The sequence below is a fragment of the Dicentrarchus labrax genome, unplaced genomic scaffold (genome assembly GCF_905237075.1).
Source record: "Dicentrarchus labrax unplaced genomic scaffold, dlabrax2021, whole genome shotgun sequence".
Taxonomy (NCBI): domain Eukaryota; kingdom Metazoa; phylum Chordata; class Actinopteri; family Moronidae; genus Dicentrarchus; species Dicentrarchus labrax.
The window spans coordinates 12,111,842-12,132,558 of record NW_026136717.1 but is presented as its reverse complement, the minus strand read 5'-3'; the positions used below and the strand labels follow the sequence as shown (position 1 = coordinate 12,132,558).

General features: G+C 41.0%; 3 protein-coding genes across 6 annotated transcripts; 2 read left to right on the top strand and 1 right to left on the bottom strand.

The window, feature by feature from the left end:
- Nucleotides 1-349: 349 nt before the first annotated feature.
- Nucleotides 350-8,774, top strand: trip6 (thyroid hormone receptor interactor 6). 4 transcript variants are annotated; one of them, XM_051429086.1, is made up of 11 exons: nucleotides 350-467; nucleotides 943-978; nucleotides 2,958-3,207; nucleotides 3,828-3,931; nucleotides 4,032-4,145; nucleotides 4,240-4,824; nucleotides 5,309-5,402; nucleotides 5,509-5,678; nucleotides 5,812-5,990; nucleotides 6,085-6,205; nucleotides 6,655-8,774. In XM_051429086.1, exons 3-11 carry the CDS (start codon nucleotides 2,967-2,969, stop codon nucleotides 6,784-6,786), a joined length of 1,740 nt encoding a protein of 579 aa, XP_051285046.1. In that variant the 5' UTR covers nucleotides 350-467; nucleotides 943-978; nucleotides 2,958-2,966; the 3' UTR covers nucleotides 6,787-8,774. The 4 variants fall into 4 exon arrangements, with proteins under 4 accessions (XP_051285046.1, XP_051285043.1, XP_051285045.1 ...); XM_051429083.1 differs by having other exon boundaries at nucleotides 5,306-5,402; XM_051429084.1 differs by lacking the exon at nucleotides 350-467 and adding an exon at nucleotides 484-699 and having other exon boundaries at nucleotides 5,306-5,402.
- Nucleotides 8,775-9,085: 311 nt separating this feature from the next.
- sst5 (somatostatin 5) lies at nucleotides 9,086-9,963 on the bottom strand. Its single transcript, XM_051429087.1, has 2 exons — nucleotides 9,627-9,963; nucleotides 9,086-9,494 (listed from the first exon to the last, which is right to left on the bottom strand). Exons 1-2 carry the CDS (start codon nucleotides 9,753-9,755, stop codon nucleotides 9,297-9,299), a joined length of 327 nt encoding a protein of 108 aa, XP_051285047.1. The 5' UTR covers nucleotides 9,756-9,963; the 3' UTR covers nucleotides 9,086-9,296.
- Nucleotides 9,964-12,560: 2,597 nt separating this feature from the next.
- Nucleotides 12,561-20,097, top strand: LOC127379375 (uncharacterized). The gene is made up of 18 exons (XM_051428878.1): nucleotides 12,561-12,705; nucleotides 12,783-12,838; nucleotides 13,498-13,587; nucleotides 13,668-13,966; nucleotides 14,673-14,720; nucleotides 14,903-15,076; nucleotides 15,171-15,267; nucleotides 15,350-15,567; nucleotides 16,072-16,225; nucleotides 16,738-16,964; nucleotides 17,039-17,156; nucleotides 17,973-18,187; nucleotides 18,693-18,810; nucleotides 18,894-19,063; nucleotides 19,143-19,240; nucleotides 19,318-19,445; nucleotides 19,657-19,707; nucleotides 19,852-20,097. Exons 1-18 carry the CDS (start codon nucleotides 12,677-12,679, stop codon nucleotides 19,938-19,940), a joined length of 2,379 nt encoding a protein of 792 aa, XP_051284838.1. The 5' UTR covers nucleotides 12,561-12,676; the 3' UTR covers nucleotides 19,941-20,097.
- The last annotated feature ends 620 nt before the right edge of the window (nucleotides 20,098-20,717 follow it).

Here is a 20,717-nt window from a genome sequence, read left to right as displayed (position 1 = left end):
TATGTTTTTATTTAAACAGGTACAGGATTTACTTTTAATACACTTTTTTTGGTTATGTCTGATGCCTCTATACCCTTTTCCTGCAGACATTATATTTAATTTTAACTTTATTTCATTTTATTTTAATATTTGGAATCTTTCCTAAACATATAAACATATAAAATTCAGCTCTCAAAACTGTGTTTCTTGTTTATAAAGTATAGGATACTCCTATTAAGGCTAGTATTAATATGTATGTGACAGACCCCCCCACCTCCCTCTCCCTCTCTCTCTCTCTGCACACACACACGCACACACACACACACACACACACTCTCTCTCTCTCTCTCTCTCTCTCTCTCTCTCTCTCTCTCTCTCTCTCACACACACACACACACACACACACACACACAGAGGCAGCAGTACGTCACACATCGGGAATGCAGTGAGGATCTGCTGCTGCTAAAGGCCTCAGGATCCGTCACAAAGTAGGTTAACGACGCTAAAGCTAAAAGAAAGTAGTTTGGGGATAACTTTCACTGACCTCTGAGCTTTGAAACGGAGGGGCAGTGTGTGTGTGTGAGGCTCCTTTCGGGCGGTAGGTGTCGGATATTTCATTGTTTGCTCTCCGGTTCTGTTGAAGTTAGCCTGGAGGCAAGGCACGAGCTCTGCTCGAGTTCAAAACAGGCTCGCAAACAAGTAAACAAGCCTGTTATTAAAGTTAAGTATTGCTAATTATCCTTCATTATGGGTGCTTGTATTACTTAAGTGGTGTGTTTTTACACGTATGTGACGCACACGGACAGATTTGGACATTTCTGTTTCTGTTCAGAGGTTAGAGACTGCTGAGAGGAGCTAACGAGGCCGATACAAACTAAGAAATGTCGCCTTTATGTGAATGTGTGTGTTTAATGTGCCGTCTGCGTTGTGTTTGACCGATTGTACATTGTTCTTGATTTGTAGATGAGACTGAAAGGAAGAGGAGAGTCACTGTAAAAGGTAGGGAATGCTAATAGGATGCTAATATTGATTACAGATACTGTGTGTGGGTGTCTTTTGTTTTCTTAATGTTAATTATTAACCCATACTGACTTTAACCATGTTGTCCTCCTGTTATTTATAATTTTAATGTAACTAGCACACGTCGCTACATTATTAAGCTACATTGTGTCAAACATGTTAAGCTGACCAGAGCCCTTCAAAATAAAAGCATGATAATACGCTAATCGCTGCAGAATAACAAAAAGAAGTGAGTTAAACGGAGAAAAGGAGTCATATGAATTAAATTTGTATTTGCTGCCAGTCGCTTCAGCCTGTCTGTCTCTCTGTTTAATCATTTGTCTGTGTGGCTGAAACGCTTAAGTTAAGACACATTTTATTTTGAATTTTAATCACACCGGATGTCGTCTTTGTTTATTCCCTCTTTCTTTACCCTTATGACTGTCATCAACTTTGACATTTTGTGAGCTGCTACGCCTCTGTTTGCGTCGAGCCGAGCTAATAAATGAACAAATAGACGAGCTTTGTGTTTTAAATCACATAAAACAATAAAACCCTCACACCTGGCTTTTAAACACTGAGTAATAAAACCCGTTCAGATTAATGTCCTGGCCCAGCCATCCGCGGATTTGAGTGAGTGCTCATCCGGATTCAGACAGGGGGCTTAAATCAGGTCGGTTGTGGAGGTGGTGGTCACTCTTTCCTCCACGTGGTCACTGTGCAGTGTCAGTGAAGTCCACACTGATAATACATACCAACTTAAACATGTAGTAAATGAATAAAAGTCAAAACCAAAACCAAAAGGCTTTAAAATGCAGCGTTCAGGCAATGTGTTTCTGTACATCATCCTCTCATCCATCATCATAATCCTCTTACCAACAAGGATTTATGACGGACACACGACCCACATACAATCAGTCTGAGTGGGCTGTTAATTTCTCCACTCTGGTAATATCGGTTTGACTCTGAGATCCATTCAGGGAATGGGTCAGTCACACAGTGGCTTTTCCCAAAAAGTTTATAACTGTAGTTATAGCAGTTTCCTTTGTGCATGCAGTCTGTGCATTGATGATCATTTTAAAGAGCAATATGTGTTTGTAAAATGGTTAAAATGATGAATCCATTATCAAAAAACTGGTTAAATCTAATCAGCACTAACTTCAAAGCCCTAAATCCTCTTCATGCTTCCTTGTTATGTAACTTTTAACATTTTATCTGTATTCCTGTGATATAAATCAGTGTTTTGAAGTAGATTTTCTTCCATTACAGATCAGTATCTTTAATAAAGGCCTTCAGGTGCAAGTCAGCACTTTGTCGGCTCAGCTGTGTGCTGAGGTGTTGTTATTTATCCCACAGAGAATACATAATATATTGTTATGAGCCAGGTGTTCACATGTACACAGACACATATCATCACACAACATTTCCTGCCCTGTTTTTGTCTCTGCTTCATTTGGAAATCAATGATACCAGTGTGTAAACACCCAAAGACAATAACCATTGTGGTGTATAACAAGCAAGGGGTAACCAGCGGACTTGCACCTGTTTGTGTGTCTGTGTACGAGTTTGTGTGCGAGTGTACCACAGAGTTCTTTTTTTTACATGATTGTTTGTCTCGTAGTGCACAAACACACACCGTTTAAGGGCAATGTGCAAGGCTGCTGGAAATCCCCGAGCCTTTCAGAATGGCCGCTTGTCTTCCTGCTCCTCAACTAGAAGCCTATTGTTCAATCTGTGTGTCTCCGTTGCCATAGGAAACAAAGTCTGAAGCATCCCTTTGTTTCCATTGGTTACCTGTTACGTAAATATACACAACATCCATAACTGGGCTCATGCAAATTATGGATAAAAACATGTTCATGTGTACTCGCTGAACTTTTATCAGGCAGAGGAATATTGTGTGGATGTGTGTACACAATGTAAACTGTATTCATAGATCAACCTGACGGACACATCTTCCTCTCTCGTTGTGCTCTCAGGAGCCTGCCATGTCCGGTCCCACTTGGCTTCCACCGAGGACTCTGGATAGCCCAGAGCGAGCCGTCCCCCAGATGTCCCACTCTGCTGGGTCAGCGATCTACCGGGCCCCCAACAAGAAGGGGATGCCCGACTTCCGGCCGAAGTACGGCCCCTATGACCAGAACGGAGGAGGAGGAGGAGGAGGAGGAGGTGGAGGTGGAGGAGGAGGAGGAGGGATGGCCAACAGGTACATGGCTACTGGACCCACAGGTGAGAAGACCAGTAGTCACACATTGAAGTCAGTGATGGCATGTAAATAAATGTAAACTAAAAATGTAATTGCACTTTTCAGATCAAAATAAATACATTAATACCATCATATATAATTTACTGTTTCAATCTCATGGGTCAACACACACACACACACACAACACATCTAAAAGATACAAAACACACATTTATTATTCAATAAATAATAAATGGTCACAATAAAACCGGATTTAAATTTTTTTTTTTTCTTCAAAATACATAGCTATTGCATGGTGACTCGTGCCTTATTCAAACTGTACCAACATTTACACTTAAACTTCTTTCTTACTGATCATATATGACACACAATAACATCCTTCACGTTTAAGTCTGTGCATACTGTTTATTTATATCTACACAACAACCACAACAACTGGACTTTCAGTTGAGTGTATTTGAAGTTTGGCTTCTTCTAAGGGAACTGTTATACATGTCTTTACATTAAAGTCTTATTTCAATATGTCCAATCTCTAGATCATAATAAGGAAAGACTTTTGGAGAGAAGACCTTTTGGCCCACGTTAAAGAGGTTGAAGATTGTCTTGGAAAATAGTTTTTTAATATCTCTTTTCTGATCTTAAGGTGGGCCCATTCATCATTCCTCCAACGATCACTATTACCCTCCACCCCACGGGCCCAAAGAAGACCGCAACTGGAGCCCCCACATGGACAGCTACGAGCTGATGGTGGGTGCAAGTTTCTGTCACTTTACTGATAACAAAACAACATTGTTGACTTGTTTCACTTCCCTACAACATCAGTTTAACTTTGCTGTTCTGTTATTAGCACCGTGGTCCTGAAAAGCCGGCGAGCTATCACTCTAAAATCGATGCTGATATTGACTCCCTCACCAGTATGCTCGCTGACCTGGACAGCCACCCACAGGACTCCAGCACACAAGTGAGACAATACTCTTTACTGATACTGCGTTAAGTGTTCTCTCGAGAAATTGAACTCAACACTTGCCTTTTGTTTTCACAATCACTCCCCACAGCTGTACGACAATGTGCCTTACAACAAATACCTCTCAGGGGATCATTACAAGCCTGCGCACCAGAACGCAGCCCCTCCTCAGGGTCGGCCATCCATGGGCTACCCCCCTCATCCCCAGAGCCAATACCACCCAGCGCCCCCTTACCCCAGCGAGCACCAGTCACCTCAGTACGCCACCTCCCACCAGCAGGACTACTACTCCTCCTCTTCAGCCCCTAAACCGTACCCCCAGCCTGTCCCAGCCTCCTACACCACAGCCTCCACTCCCACTGGACCCAGGTTCAGTGTCCAGGTGAAGACAGCACAGCCTGTCACCTACTCTCAGACAGGGAGACAGGCTGAACAGGCCTACACCCCACCCCCTCCTCGCCAGCACATGTCACGCCCACCTCCCCAGACTCAGACAAGTCAGCAGGGCTGGTACCCTCCACATCAGGCTCAGGAGATGCACTCCGAGGTGGGGTACAAGGGGAACAGCTCAGGGTCCGGAGGAAGAGGTAATCAGGTTCCGCTGTCCAAGAGAGGGATGGAGAATAACCAGACAGGGTCCGGGGCTGCACAGAGTCCTGCTTATCAGTCCAGTAAGGTAGGGACACACATCTACACATCTCTGTTTTAAAATTAAATGTGAGCTTTAAATTAAATTAGAAAATTGTGAGTTGTTGATATTGACTGATCCAAATGTGAGCACAAGAATAAACATACACACAACTATACTGTCAATAATGCTGGATATTAGTGCCAGTATGTTACCTGCATTTTCAAATAATACATTGATACCCTAATTTAAGAGAAATTAACATGCATTTCTACAAAATCCTGTTTTCATTTTACAGAAAATGTCAAATAAGTATAAACTAGTCAGAAACTGGCTAAATGTTGAATTAAATCATATCTAATTAAAGATCTGACCAAATATTGGATGTCAGCTTCGGTATATGATTTGATTCTCGTTGCTACTGACACATTTCTTCTCAGCTCCTAACTATCCTAAATATTAAATTAACTGGTTTTGAAAGGGATGATTTGTGGTCTTTTGGTGTGATTCGTGTATTCTCTCCTCTCAGCAGGGATTAGTAACACCCAGACCTGAGGAAGAGTTGGAACGACTCACCAAGAAGTTGGTATATGATATGAACCACCCCCCTTCGGAGGACTATTTTGGTACAGTCGCCGCTCGTTACATTAACAACCTATGACACCGCAAACCGTCCACTCTGGTATTTAAAGTAAAACTCGTGATACGTGACACTTTCACCTCCGCCTCCAGGTCGCTGCGCCCGGTGTGGTGACAACGTGGTTGGTGACGGCAGCGGCTGTATCGCCATGGAGCAGGTCTTCCACGTGGAGTGTTTCACATGCATCACCTGCCACGCCCGTCTCCGAGGGCAACCTTTCTACGCCCTCGACAAGAAGAGTTACTGTGAGAGCTGTTACATTGTAAGTAAAGGAACAACGTCTGCTCATATACACTAAATAAATACTTCTATACTTCCTGGTTTATTCTACTTCCTTTCCTCTGTTCTGTCCTTCCTACTCTGATCCGTACACCTGTCTCTACTTTTCTTTTCAGAGTACATTAGAGCGCTGTTCAAAGTGCTCCAAGCCCATCCTGGACCGTATCCTGCGGGCCATGGGGAAGGCCTACCACCCTCGCTGTTTCACATGTGTGGTTTGTAACTGCTGCTTGGACGGGGTGCCCTTCACCGTGGACGCAACCTCTCAGATACACTGCATAGACGACTTTCATAGGTGCAAACACATTGAAACACCATGCTTGCTTGTTACATGATGTTCTTCCTGATGTCCACTAACTGTAAATTCTGGTGCTTGTTCTCCCCGACAGGAAGTACGCACCTCGCTGTTCAGTGTGCGGTGAGCCCATCATGCCCGAACAGGGCCAGGAGGAGACCGTGAGGATAGTGGCTCTGGACCGCAGCTTCCACGTTAACTGTTACATCTGTGAGGTGAGTCTGGACCGGATTATATAACACAAAACACCAGAAACAGCAGGACCTGTTGATTTAATTTTGATAGGTTTGAGAGTTAAGAGTATTGGAGTTTGATTTGAGAATGCACATTCTTCTTGAGATTATAGTTTTAACGCAGGTAGAAGGAGAACTGTTGATTAAGACAAAGTTTAATGAGTCAGTTAACAGTCACTTATTATAAGTTATAAGAGGCATTGACATTTGATGAATAGGGTCTATGTAGCTCTTTTAAACTATTTAACTAATAAGAAAAGTTATAGTAAGACTACAAGATTTGTGCAAAATGTTTAAGAAAAACCTAAACTTGCATGTAAAATGTAGAATTAAATGACTTTGTCACTGTATTTGCTGGATTTGTAACCTTTTTACGTGTATTTGTGAGTCCGTGTGAGAGTGTTAAGTTGAACTGTGTCTGTATCCATCAGGAATGCGGCCTCCTGCTGTCCTCTGAAGGGGAGGGTCGAGGCTGTTACCCGCTGGACGGCCACATCTTGTGTAAGAGCTGCAGCGCTCGCCGCATCCAAGACCTCTCAGCCAAAATCTCCACGGACTGCTAACCAAACCTCCTGCGTCCTCTCACTCTCGCACATCCACGGACGAGTCAACATATTACACGTCGTCGTTGATAGTACAGAGAGGAAATGCCTGTGCTTTGTTCAGAGTCGTGAGCTACTTTTTCTTTTCTTTTTTTCTTGGTTGCTCTGACTGTGAGTTGACATAAACATTGCTATAGTTCCCTCTGTTGGTATCCAGCTGCAATTTCATTTACAGAGGAACACTTACTGATTTAAAATTAGAGTTCGGATGGAGCAACCACCTTTGCTACCTTGTTTCCTTCCACTCAGAAGTCCTACGACATTTTTCTTTCACTTTTGGTACACAGCTGCCCCATTTTTCATGTTTAGTTCTGTATTAGTTTGACAGTGGCCTGACCTGCAGGCAGCTTGGGCTCCACTTACCATTTATTCACACCGGTACTGCTCAACTATTAGCTCGCACATTGTTATGGTATGAAAGGATATTATAGATTTTGACCTGAAAATGAGGAGGGTTATTTTTGTTTGCAAAAGAAGCAGCATAAAGGATAATTAGGATGACGGCTTGTCTTAATCCGACTCAACGACGGGACCTGTACATTTGTAAAACACTAAACATTTAAAGTGCAGAAACTGCCTCAAAACAAGCATATTAAAAAGCACATAATGCAACAACTGTGACTGTACATAACAGGCTGGTTTGGTTTGATGATGAAACTGTTTTGGAAAAAGCATGTAGCCTTTTTAGTGCAGTGAAAGTAGCCTCATAGCACGAGAAATGTAGACGAAAGGAATGTGTAGTTCACTTTACGACCCAGACCGTAGTTTTCTTTAGCTTTTCTTAATCGCTAGTACAATATTCGCTACATTACAGTATCATGTTTAGTTATTAAATCAAAGCTCATAACAGGATTTTTGCCATTTCTTTTTATTATTTTTTTTAATCATCCAGAATAACATTTTTGAATGTCTACGAAACACAATCTTGCTTTGGTTTGTTTAACATTTGTTTTTGGTTGATACTTGACTGTTACATTGAAGATGATGGTGCAATGAAGTCAAACGCTTTGTTCTAAGGAAAAACAGGGTGTCGGCCCCTAACGAGAACATCCTATTGTGTGAAGCTTGAGCCTCGTGAAGAGTACATGTGCCATTTACGGGGGAAATATGAAACTAAAATTATACTCGATTTAAAAGTATATGGGTTGAATTCATTTACTCGACAAATACTGTTTATTCTTCACATTAGATTAAATAAAAGTGGAATTTAACGTGATGTTTTTTGTGATTTTGGAAAACAGCTCTTCACACGCGTTGTTTTTTGTTCGTCCTTGCACTCATGTGGGCCAAGTTTTCATTCTCTGAGACTTTGGAGCTACAGTATTTGTTATGATTGTGTTTAACCTCTTGTCTTTCCGTCCTGATTTTTGTACACGTGTAACTTTAAAGGGCTAAAAATCTCAAAAGCCTTACCTCAAGGATGTCACTCAGTTTCATAATGATCCCTTTTTTTTTAAACCGGATTTGTCTGTGAGTTCTGCTTTTTTTTTTCTTTTGTGACAGATTGTGATCATGCTATAACGGTTCAGTTTTTCATCTCTTGTTAATTTATCTTGTGACGTGTATACTGTGTTAGCATTAGCATCCGCTTTTTTATCAACTTTATCACTTCATTCGTGCTCAGATGTGTCCTTTTTTCTTTTTTAAATCCTGACCCATTTCATCTCTCGTGTCCATGAATCCCGTCATTTTCTTTCCGTTCCATTTATCCTCCTTTACTGTGTTCAGTGTTGAATGCTGTGAATTGGAGCTTGTAGATCAAAGCCTGTGGTACTGCAGCAAAACTCTGTCTGCTGATGAATTCACACTGGTTACACAATTGAGGTCATTTTGTATGAACAGGTTGTTCCAGTACAAATGGCAGTTAGTTACATTACTGGCAGAGCATGTGAACACATTTTCTCCTAATACAGGTTGTAGTAACATAATTATTAAAATGTCAACAAGTCTGTCCTGTGTTTGTCACCTTTTTATACAAATATTTAAAGTTGGAAAGTTGGTAAAAATCTGGGTCATTTTGGATTGGAGGCTCCAAGACGGTGTTAAAATGTGAGTCTGAGTTTGAAAGACTCACCAGATAAGAACAGTCAAAATATGCAGTTGTGTTGCATTAAGGTACATGTAGGATGCAGTGTTTTAAGGAGCTTTACCCATATTTAAGACTTGAAGTGAGTTTAAATGTAACTCTTGTAAGTCTCCAAACGTCATGTGCAATACTAAATAACTGGAAATACCATTTTAAATCACCAAAAATTATCCATAAAATCACAAAAGTTTTATTTTAGACACTTTACATCCCAACCAATCTCAAAACATCCAACCTCATTACTGTTTACAACTGCCCAATCACCTGTTTAATTTGACCTCTTGCAGTAAATGATCCAGTTACAACAAAGTGAGCAAACATGGAAGAACTGATCCTTCAGTCAAAAACAAAAATACTCCCAGCTTGAACGGCTCTTGCACTCGTGTTAACACGAGGTGAACGTCTTCCAGAAGAAGTTGCGGCAGCCTGCCTTGCGCTCTCTTTGGGAGAATGGAACATGTCGCCGCATCACCTCCTCCCTGACTCCCGCCTCCTCAGCCTCCTCCGGCTCGGGGAACATCTCGTCTCCTCGGGCCGCCATCAGTTCGGACACAAACTTCAGCAAGAGCAAGTGAGCGAGATCCTGCGGGAGGATAAAAGAGGAAAGGAGCTTAAAAAAAAGCAAGTTGTTCCAAAGTGTTAGACACCGTATCTCAACTCCTGATTGGCACTCCCCAAATTGAAGTCTTTTCCATATTAAATATGATTCACTCACCTTGTCATTTGCGAGATCTGCTCTCAGTGTCTCTGTCAGCATGTCTCTGTGTGGAGCACCGCTGACCTGCACCAGAAGCACAGAGGAAAACAAAGCCACGAGAAGTACCTGCACCTGAGAGCGAAGCATCTCCAACTCAAACAGCAAAACACAAGAATTCAACTCTTATATTCCCCCGATTCCCTGTTCAACAATGACGAGGTGCAATGCTGCAAAAGTGCCCCAAATATAACAAACGCTGACCAATCAGAAGGTCGCTTATCGCTGTTTGAGTAGGATGTGTTGAGCTGATAAATAGCTCTCTTCATCTTCAGATCCTCCTCATCCTCAAGCCAACGAAAGGATGTGATTGGTGGAGGAGAATGGTGGAGGGGAGGGAATTGAGGAGGTGTGTGGTGGAGGTTGTGAACAGGAAGTGTCACTGTATGGGATAAGGTCATCTTCAGCCACGACGACACTCCAGTGAGACGTCCAACAAAACCTCCAAGAACTGACTGTTTGGGTCGATCGGCTCTCATGTTGCAGTAACTTTAAATGTGAAATATATAAGTCAAACTTAATGGAAACAGGACTTTACTTCTGTCAGTCATGATTAGCTACAGCAGCTTTGTATGTGTCATGGACTCAACATGAGGCCTGCATGCTGTGCAGTGCTGCTAATGACACAATGTGACTCAAATGTTAATGAGGCTGCTAACCAGTCCAACTCTCCACCACCGTCACTTTGAGTCAGAGGAAAATAAACACGGGGAACAGCTAAATGTCAGACTGCAAACAAAACACTTTGTGTACGTGTTTTGTTTGCAGTCTGGGTATAAAGGAGGACATAATTATAGTGTTTGGTCAAGTTTTCCATTAAGTGTTATCACTTTTAATCTTGTCTGAAATGGAAAATTGGCAATAATTTATAGTTTGACCACCCGAAAGCTTGATGTGGAAGCACTGGGAAGGTCACCGAGCTACCCAGTTAACTTAGTTCAGTGGTTGTCAACCTGAGGTTTGGGGACCACCCAGGAGGTCACGAGATCAATCTGAGGGGACGCAAGACAGTTAAAGTGGAACAAATTATACACATGAAAGTCTGTTTACAGTAGGTTCAAAGCTGTTTTAAAAACCTTTTGGCTCAAGGCCAGATTTGTCATATGTAGCATTACAGATGGTGGTCGAGTTGCATTGTGGGTAATGTAGGCGCCAGGTTTATGACCAGGAAGATAAGTGGACTAAAAAAAGACAGATATCTCTGGTTCTGCTGCATTGATTTTTATACTTTTTTAACTTAAGAGAAAGCAGAAAAAACATTGATGCTAAAATAAATCTTGTAACAGGTGAAACCAGCAGTTCTGATACTTTTATGGCTCAATATTGGTGAAAGTAGTCACAAAATGAGTCAAGTTGGATGTATTTTCTTAAAATACTATTAAACTTTTTTTTTCAGCTTTACATGAGCTGAATAAAAATAAATTCATGTTAAATGAAGATGAACTGAAGCCCATCAATCATATTTGAGGGATTAGCATTAGTCGTATGAAAGCACTCTTGTTTATTTATCATTCTCACATTAACCCAATTCATTAATTCTCCACATTTCCCCTCCAGTCATCCACCATCAGTTTGAGAACCACTGACCTTTTTACCACCACAGGACTCTCACCGATACGTCTGATTACTCAGTCTTTAATCATGACACGACTCGACTTAAAGTAACATTTTCTAAGTAGTGAAGATGTTGTGACCATCGGCGTCCAGCTGTGCTGTTCTGGACGAAGGGGAGGGGGATCCAACAGTGTGATGATCACACAGATCACACTTCCATTGCCTCCACACCTGCTGCTACACAATACAAAATTGTTGTCGATGTGTCAGCACTTTGTCAGTTTTAATTAAACATCATCACCTGTTGTTAACACGCAGTAATTCCTCCCGCTGATCTGCATCTGAACATGATTCTTCATGCTGTTGTTCATTTGAGTATTTATCTATATCTATATATATTAATCTATAAGGAGACAAAGAGAGATCGTCATTTATGCTGCCAATTTGTTGTGTATGTACATGTATTTATCCAGTATAAACTGTGTGTATGAGGCACACACAGTAAGATTAGATGAGTTATTAAAAGGGATAAATGCATTGATCTGTTAGTGGAGAAGCAGACTCAATCAGTAATGCTGGCAAACAAAAATGGTGGAAGAAATATACTTTATATGTGAAAATAAGTTAAAGCCCTGCATTGAAAAAGTATTATCAGCAAAATGTACTTAAAGTATAGAAAGGTAAAGTACTCCCAGTCAGTGTTTTATATATTATGTATCACTGCTGCATTAATGTGTAAGTTGCATTTTACTGCTGTAGATGTTTGAAGTTAAGCTCATTTTAACTACTTTATATACTGTTGGGGGGTTCAAACTACAGCAATGCATCGTATTATAAAAGATCATCATATGTTTATGCTGTGAGAGCCACGTGTCTCTATAAAGTTATCAGAAAAACTGCTTATATTCAGTTTTGTGACTGAGTTGTGTATTGTTGGGTGTTTGACAAACAACAACTGTACAATTAAATCCTTTACTTCCTATATTTGAAACTCCAAATCAAGAATCAAACATTCACCTAACCATTTAAAATAAACTAAAAAACGTTATTCTTCCTCGAAATTATAAATTGAACTCATAACTGTATAAAAACCCTTTAATAATCTCAACACTCATCAACCACTCCACCTCTAACTGCTGCATTAAACAATACACACTCCGTCCACTGGGTGTCACTGTAAGATCATATTTTTATTCAGAGCCTCAAACGCAGCAGTTCACATGAAGGCCTTTAATGTAATATAGGTTTATAGAGTTTTTGGCGATTTACTTGTAATTATAAGACATGTATCACCTGTGTTTACAAAGATAAAGGCGGGTAAAACAACCTGGAGCTTTGTGCTAATGAGCGTCTCAATTAACAGGTGCGTCAGTCAAGATGGCGACACTGCCGAAGATAAACACACTGACACATTTCAAAGCGAGATATCAACAAAAGTCTACATTTACTCTTGAAAAATGAAGATATTATTCCATATTTTGTGTGGGTAAGTTTCATGTGAAAGGGAAAATAGCATGTTTTACTGTAAGTTCAGCCTCATACAAAGATATTTGTTTGTTTCAGTGTGATGTTGCTCCTCGACTCACCTTTCTACTGTGTTACCAGTGCAGTGCCGACAGGTAAGAGCAGTTTATGGAGGCACAATAAGGGGTATCATAAAGCCAGAATATACTGTTTTATAACATTACATAGAATAAGAACCAGACAACTCTAGAGGGCCCTTCAGGAAAGAAGTGGATATTACTTCAGACACACTAATAAAGTGATTTTCTTTCAATATAGTGTATTACCTTCCCTTGCACAGAGTTTTATATGCCAGGACTATTAAATATGCTTCCACAGGGGAAATATCGTACTGTTAGAGAGCTCTTGTGTGAAATTATATACAGGATATGGTGCAGTGTGGAGTGAGATAGAGCAAATACTGTTATTTCATGGTCCCCCTGAACGTTACATTATCTAATAAGAGCTGCAGTTTGGTGATATGGCTGGAATCAGTTAGTTGTTATTAAATATGTCTGTACTATATGGCTAATTTATGCTAAACTCTGGATCAAGTAATAAAATGTACGTTCAAAGCCATGGATACTGTCCCACTGTTATGTATAGACAAATGTATTTTCATATAATCATAATTCCACCAAAGGTTTATACACAATAATAATCCATTTATGCCCAGACGTATTGCATCAGAATGATCTAATCTCAGTTTAATGCATTTCTTTACATAATAATTGTAATAATTGTCTTGAATTGACGCCATTTGTAATATTTCCAGGACAGTTTCAGACCAAATGTCTTGAACGTCACTTTCTGCTTTCTGTCAAGTCGAGCTTTCTTGGCCTGATGATCCGTTTTGACTTTGAAGGTATGTTTCTTTATCGTCCTCGAGGAAACATTTGGGTTCTCTCCAAGACTGGTTGATAATCTTTTGCTGTAAACCACCAGATCAGTATGGAGTCCACCTGTTGTCCGATCAGGAGGTGACGCTCTGTGGTTACACTGTCCTGATCGATGATGTTGGAGACCTGGTGTTTCGTGCCTCCTTCCTGGCCTGTCATGTCCACAGCAAGGTAGATTTATCTGCAGCTCCTCCTCTGCAGAGAGCCACAGACTATCGCCTGCGTCTGTGGTTTGTGAACGTGCAGGCAGACGGGAAGGTGGCCGCGTATCCCTTCCAGCTGCACTGCTCCCTCCCGGGGCGGTGGAGCACCAGAGAGATCGTGTGTGAGGAAAACTACATGGAGGTGAGTTACTTCCTCATCATCATCAACCACCACTTATTCTCCAACTCGTGTTCGGTTCACTTTTCCTTTTTCACTAAGTTTTGGTGCATTTAAGTGAGAGAATCTGCTGCATTATATTTGTTCTTGAACTGAATAGAATATTTAAAGGATGTTTAATTAGGATGTATCCATAAAGATTAAGAGATGGAGGAGATTTGAGTATATGCTGTTATAAAATAAAAGATGAGGAACAGAATTCCCTGCTTTGTATTGAAAAATAGAGCTTCAACCAGTAATGAATTAAGATGCAACACTATTATTATATGTTAATATTTATAAAAATTGGTTGATATATTGTTCATTTTACTTATAAATGAAAAATATTTGAATCCACTTAGGTTAAATATGGTCAAAGATGATGGTAATGTTGTTTTATATGTTTAGTATCTATGGTGATCTATATGTCAGTATACGAGGAAACTGGAAACAAGCTCAAACACCATTTCTGTCTTAAACAACAACACAGTTTTATTCTGGTATCCTGGTGTGTACTGGATTATATATCTGTGAGCTGTTTTTCTTTGCTTTGCACCAGCTGGTGCCCAGAAGAGAAGCACTGCTGTGCGTCATTTTTAGTCCTCATTTAAATGTGTGAACAAGTGCGAGGGCTGAGAGAATATTTGGGCTATTTGTGAAGGTTTCTCAAGCCTCGTCTCTTCCTTTGTAGGTGTCCATTCAGCAGCCTGTCCTGCCAGTTACATCCAGAGATGAGAAGGTTGGTCAATGGCCCAGAGATTGGTTGTGTTTTAATGATTTATCATCACAATTATAATAATTCCAAAGATAAGAATAGTTACAATAGTTGCTTTTAACTGATGTTTTCGCTCTATGGCTTCATAATTATATAAAACTAGTAGTAAAAACAAGTTGATTAGACGCCTCTCTGTCACTGATCAGGGAGCTGATGAGGCAGACATGGCTGTGAGGTTCCACAGAGCGGACCAGCCGCCAGAGGAGGCGACAGTCTTGTCTCTGATTGAAGCTTCTGCTCTGGGCTACAACATCCTCCTGCGGGGCTCACGTCTCACCCTCCGCTGTCCCTACTCCTCCCCTCTCTCATACTTTGTAAAGGTACTCAGAGGCGCTGTTGTTTACCGGGAATTAAGCCTGTATTGTTCAGTTAATTAGTGGATGTTGTGTGTGGGTGTTTCTGGTTTTCCCCCAGGAGAGGGGAGTGGATTTAGAGGTCGTCAGAGCAACCATCCTGTACCGACTCCAGAGCAACTTCCTGGCTGTTGAGACCACTGTTGCCTGTGTTCTGAGTTAGTGTGGTTCATCAGTATTACGTTAGTTTGCAACTGTAAAATACCAGAGTGAAACGTCTCTCCCCTCTCTCACCCCCAGATGAGGCGACAGCAGATGGGTCCGACCTGCTGTGGACTGTCCCTCATGTTCTGTCCCCGTTAGTCCACGGTCAGTTCAGGGACGGGGGCATGAGGATCGGAGTGAAGGGCCAACCTCTAAGTGAGTCTGAAAATAAAGAGAGGGGATTCAAGATGGGCCTGCAGGAGGGGAGAGTGGAAGTCAGGATTCCTTTAGGAGCCTTCGGTGGACGCATTAAGGTATACAGATAAGATGTTACTGTAGACTGATAGTGGTTCTCACTACCTCCCAGTGGGTAAATCTGAGGGACAACATGATTCAAAAGATGAATATTTAGGCTTTTTTTTGTGAAATATTGGATTCAGGCCTCTAGAAATACTTCAAATGAAGCAGCCTGAGAGGAAAAGTTGCTGTTTTGTGGAAGCATAAGTTGACAAGAAGGTTGGGAAGCACTGCGACGAGTACAAAACGGGTTTTAAAAACAGCAAGGACATTTATCTGGGTTGTTGTGCACAGACAAACTCTCATCATATCTGGAGGATCCAGTTTAAGTGTTTTACTTTAATGTTTTGTCTGTTTATTGTTGTTTTTTTAATCTACCTTGACTAGGAACAGTATTTATTTCTGCATACTTCTAATGGATGAATGTCATGAAGTACATCTCTTGCTACCAGTCTGCTTATCGCTAACACAATTAAAATACAGAAAGAAAGAAATATTGTGTCTGCTCTGGTTTGTTTCAGAGTAGTGTTGTGAGAGGACAGTACAGCCAGTCCATGTCAGTGGATCTGTTCTTCATGAGGCAGTGGGAGGAGGAGCGCTGGCCTCTCACACAGCATCGCTCCTTCAGGCTCCTCTCGACTCCTCTCATCCCACAAATCCCAGTCTTCACCAACAGTAAGGCTTTCTTAGGCCACGTTAGCTTATTTATTTATGCATATTTAATGGAAAACAATAATAAAGATTGTGTAATGGGGCTGGGTGATAATTTGGCAACATTTAACAGGAGATAAGATGAAGAGGAGGTAAATATTATTGTTATTGTATCATAATAATGTGAACATATGTTACAGAAATCAGCTTTGGAAATTAATGATTTCAAGAAAATTAATTAATTGAAGGTTTTATTTTACATTTGAGTTTTTTCTCATGTGAATCGTTCTCATGTGAATCGAATCGTGTCATTATTTTAAATGTCATTTTGCATGCAGTTGATGTATCATGACATTTAGTTTTGGAGCTATTCATCATTTCACAGACTGCTTTTAAAGTTACACAGAAAAAGATGTTGAATTGGAGCCTTTAGGTTGTTCCATCTCTCTCTCTCTCTCTCTCTTCTCTCTCTCTCTCTCTCTCTCTCTCTCTCTCTCTCTCTCTCTCTCTCTCTCTCTCTCTCTCTCTCTCCACAGACACGGTCCCATCTGAGGGAATGTTTACTGCCACTTTAGGCGTCTTTGCGCCTGATGTTTCCCTCCAGAAGGTGACAGTCGATGGTGGCGGTGACCTGTTAACCTGGACCCAGAGCCACCAAACAGAGAGCAACACAGACCTCAGGGTGTCCAGGCTCTCCACCTCCAATGGGAGCCACTCTTACCAGCTTCGTTTCCTGCTGTCACACATGAAAATAATCCCGGAGGTGAGATTGAATGAGCAGTTTTATTATGTGTGGAAGTTCAGGAGTATGTGAAACAACCTGCTGTCTCACCCCAGTATATAGGTGGTGGCTATACGACGTACAGCCTCTCTTTCACCTTTACTCTTACTATCTTACCCAGTGGAGAGGTGTTTTACCATCAGGCCACCGTAGAGCATAGTGCTGAATACACAGGTGAGTATTTTGAGTAATAATTTTTTTAGAACAATTGGTGCAGTTTAAATAAATATACTAATGGTTTGCATGTTTCATGCCCATATTTAGAACATATATTGTTTATATGACAGCCAACCATTTTCTGATGTGTACTAATGTTTGTTTTTGGATTAATTCATTACTTCATTAATCTGTTTTTTTTTAAAACTGCAATATGAGACTCTTTTGATTTTACTTGATACTGCGGCTGATTTTTTTTGATGTGATGGTGGGAATCTCTGACATGCAAGAATAAATGATCAAACTGTTTACTGAGGGAACTGAGTTAAGATTTATTTTATAGTTTAAAGAGTTTTATAGGTATTACAGAAAGGATTTTTTGTAAACTGCAGTTTAAATTTTCATCCAGGTTTTGTCTTTGTGTTTGTGGTATTTTCTGACTGTGTGATGATTTTTGCTGTTGATGTAACAATTTGTTGTGTACTTTTATTTTGAAATTTCTGTGTTAGGGGGGCAGCGTCTGGGCTGACCATCTCCTGTATGTGTCTAGGTCTCACTGTCAACAATATTCAGCCTCCTCGTAGAGTGCACATAGAGGTTGTTAAACAGGGCGATGAGGCCTTGTGTCAAAACATATTGTTTAAATTAATCAGCTAGTGCTTCGCAGATAGAAGAAAAAAGGAAATTAATCGTATAACAAACAGTGTGCTTTAGAAAATGGAATCATCCTATTAATGAACAGATGTTAGAAATCAATGCAAACCAACCAAATGTTACACTCCTCTCATAAAACAAACACGTGCCCCTGACGATTCCCTTTCTTTCCTGGTGCAGCTCCAAGTTCCCCCAAACTGGAGGGGAAGTGCACAGACAGCAGCCTGGTGGTGCTGCTGCACCACGGGGCCCAGGCCGAGCTGCAGTGGGAGCTCTACCTCGGAGCCCGCAGGCTGGACTGGGACCTGGTGGAGATGGGGGGGTTCGTGGTGGAGCCGGAGGAGGACTACCTGACTGTGGAGATCCCCCTCTACAGCCCTGGGATGAACTATGGGGTGATGAATTGTAGTTTTTTACACCTCCTGTTGTGGATAATTCTGTTGTACCTGAGATTTCTGGAAAATATTCCCACCTTGTTTTCCATTTTCTTACTTAATTAGTCTAAAACCTCCTTTTACATGAGCTTTGGGAAGACAGATAGTGTAGCAATTAGACTGTTAGAAGGTTGTTTTTAACTTAATTAGTTTTTTCTTGCTCATTTACTCGGCTATTGTCTAATCTCCATCTTACTGAATCTGATGCAGGGATCCCATCTGTTTGCTCAATTCGGTAAATTAACTTTCTAATTAAATTAAAGGATTAGAAACACTCCTCAGGCTGGGTTTCTTAAAACCATCTTAATGCAAATAGAGGATTTTAACACGTCATGGATACTTAAAAACAAGCTCCTGTTTATTACCACCAGTGCTTATATAAAAAAAGATCCAGCGTTTGTGCTTGTTTACAGTGTAATTTATACTGTTACTCCATCATAAAGCTGCTTCTTCTTTTCCCATGCAGGAGCTGACATTGCAGGGTCTTGTCTCTGGTGTGGACGTGTCTGTTGTGGGTGCAGAGTCTCTTAAAGTAGAGGATTTTCTCATCCATAAATGCACCTTTGCTGTTAGAGAACTACTAGGTACAAACTACAACCTCCAACTGAACCCATAAAAGTCTTCGATTTAATTCATATTAACGTTGACACTCGCAGTGTTTCTGTAGTATGTTTGCCAGAAGGGAGGATGGTGGCAGTAGTTGACACCACCCACACCATCCCGCCCACTCACCCCAACCGAACCACCCTATTGGACCCCGGCTGTGTTCCCATGGAGACGGACAGTGCCAGAGCGCTGTTCAGCTTCAGCCTGGACTCCTGTGGGACTACGGTCACTGTGAGATCCCCAACTGTTTGAGATTCACACACAAAATATGCTTTCTGGCCTTGTTTCTGATCTCCTCATATTTCCTCAGACTGAGGGAAATTTCCTTGTTTATGAAAATCAGATCAGTTACCCTCAAGATGTTCTGCCTTTGGATGATCCTCTCATACACAGAGATTCTCCATACAGGTGAGAAACACACATACTGACCTCAACCTGTCTTTAAACCAGAGGATAGTGTTGATGTAAGTCTTGTCTTTTCTCAGGCTGACAATTCAGTGCCGCTACCCAGCAAACGATACGAGCACTCTTGCTATACATCAGCCTGTGAGCTCTTCTCGGGACCTTTCACCCATGCCAGTCAAACGCACACGCAGGGAAGCTGCAAACACAGGTGTGTGTGTGTGTGTGTGTGTGTGTGTGTGTGTGTGTGTGTGTGTGTGTGTGTGTGTGTGTGTGTGTGTGTGTGTGTGTGTGTGTGTGTGTGTGTGTGTGTGTGTGTGTGTGTGTGTGTGTGTGTGTAACTGTGACTTCAGTTAGTAGTTTTTTTTTAAAGGTGATATTTAATATGAATTATGTAAATGTGTGATTTCCACTCCTATTAGGTCAAAGAAAATGGAGGGTGAATTTGGAGGGACGGCAAAACCTTCGTCTAGGTAGTGCTGCTGTGGAACTATATTTAAATCAACTGATCTCGGGCGAGTCGTATTATGGGGATGTCAAAGATAATTTATATATTTTACTGTCATAAGTCGGTGTAATAAGATGTTTAACTTCTTTTTTCTTATATGGAGTTTCAGAGTGGATCACATGGACGCTTGTCTCCATGCTGCTGCTGATACTCTGCACATCGGCTTCTGCATACAGGACCTGCAAATTAAATAAATGAGCTCTGTTTTATTTTACATTTTTGTTGTGAATTATGTGTATGTATTTTCTCTTTGTCCTGACAAGATATGAGAAATTAAATGAAAAGGTATTGTTTCTTTTTGTAAACATGTTTGTGTTAAATGATTCATTGAATGTATAATAAAACATATAAACACTGGCATTGTCTACCTCAAGCATCTACTACTGAAATAGAGACTTTTGGTGCTTTTTAGATTTTTCTTAAATACCAAGGCCTGTTTTTAATGAAGGTGAACCAGAGAGAAACCTCAACCTGATGAGCTGTAACAGTTTTTTACGACATAACATTTTGACAAGAGACACAGGATACATTTACAATATTAATAATGCCCCGCCTTGTTCCTGGCAGCTGGATTGTGTCGGTTCGGGGAACTCTGACAGATAACTCTGAAGTAAGCATCATGGAGAAAGAAGACTGGGTCACCTCAGTCCCCCTCAACCAAGACCACAACTGAAGCCAGTCCCTAATAAACAGGCCCCTCATTGGGGTCTGGGACCAGCTTAGGAAGGGACCAAACCCACAGTGGCCCAGCTACCTCATGTGTCCAGGGGCGAACTCATATCTGGATCATTGTCAATCATTATACACAAACACAAATTACAGTTAACAAAATAACAGTATTGGAAATGTGGTAGTAATGATGCATGAATGATATTTATCCCATTAATTACAGAAGGTAACACTGACTGAACGCTGACCTGAACTGATGTCTGCTGTCAGTTTTGGTGTGCTAGTTCAAAAGCTCTGATATTAAAC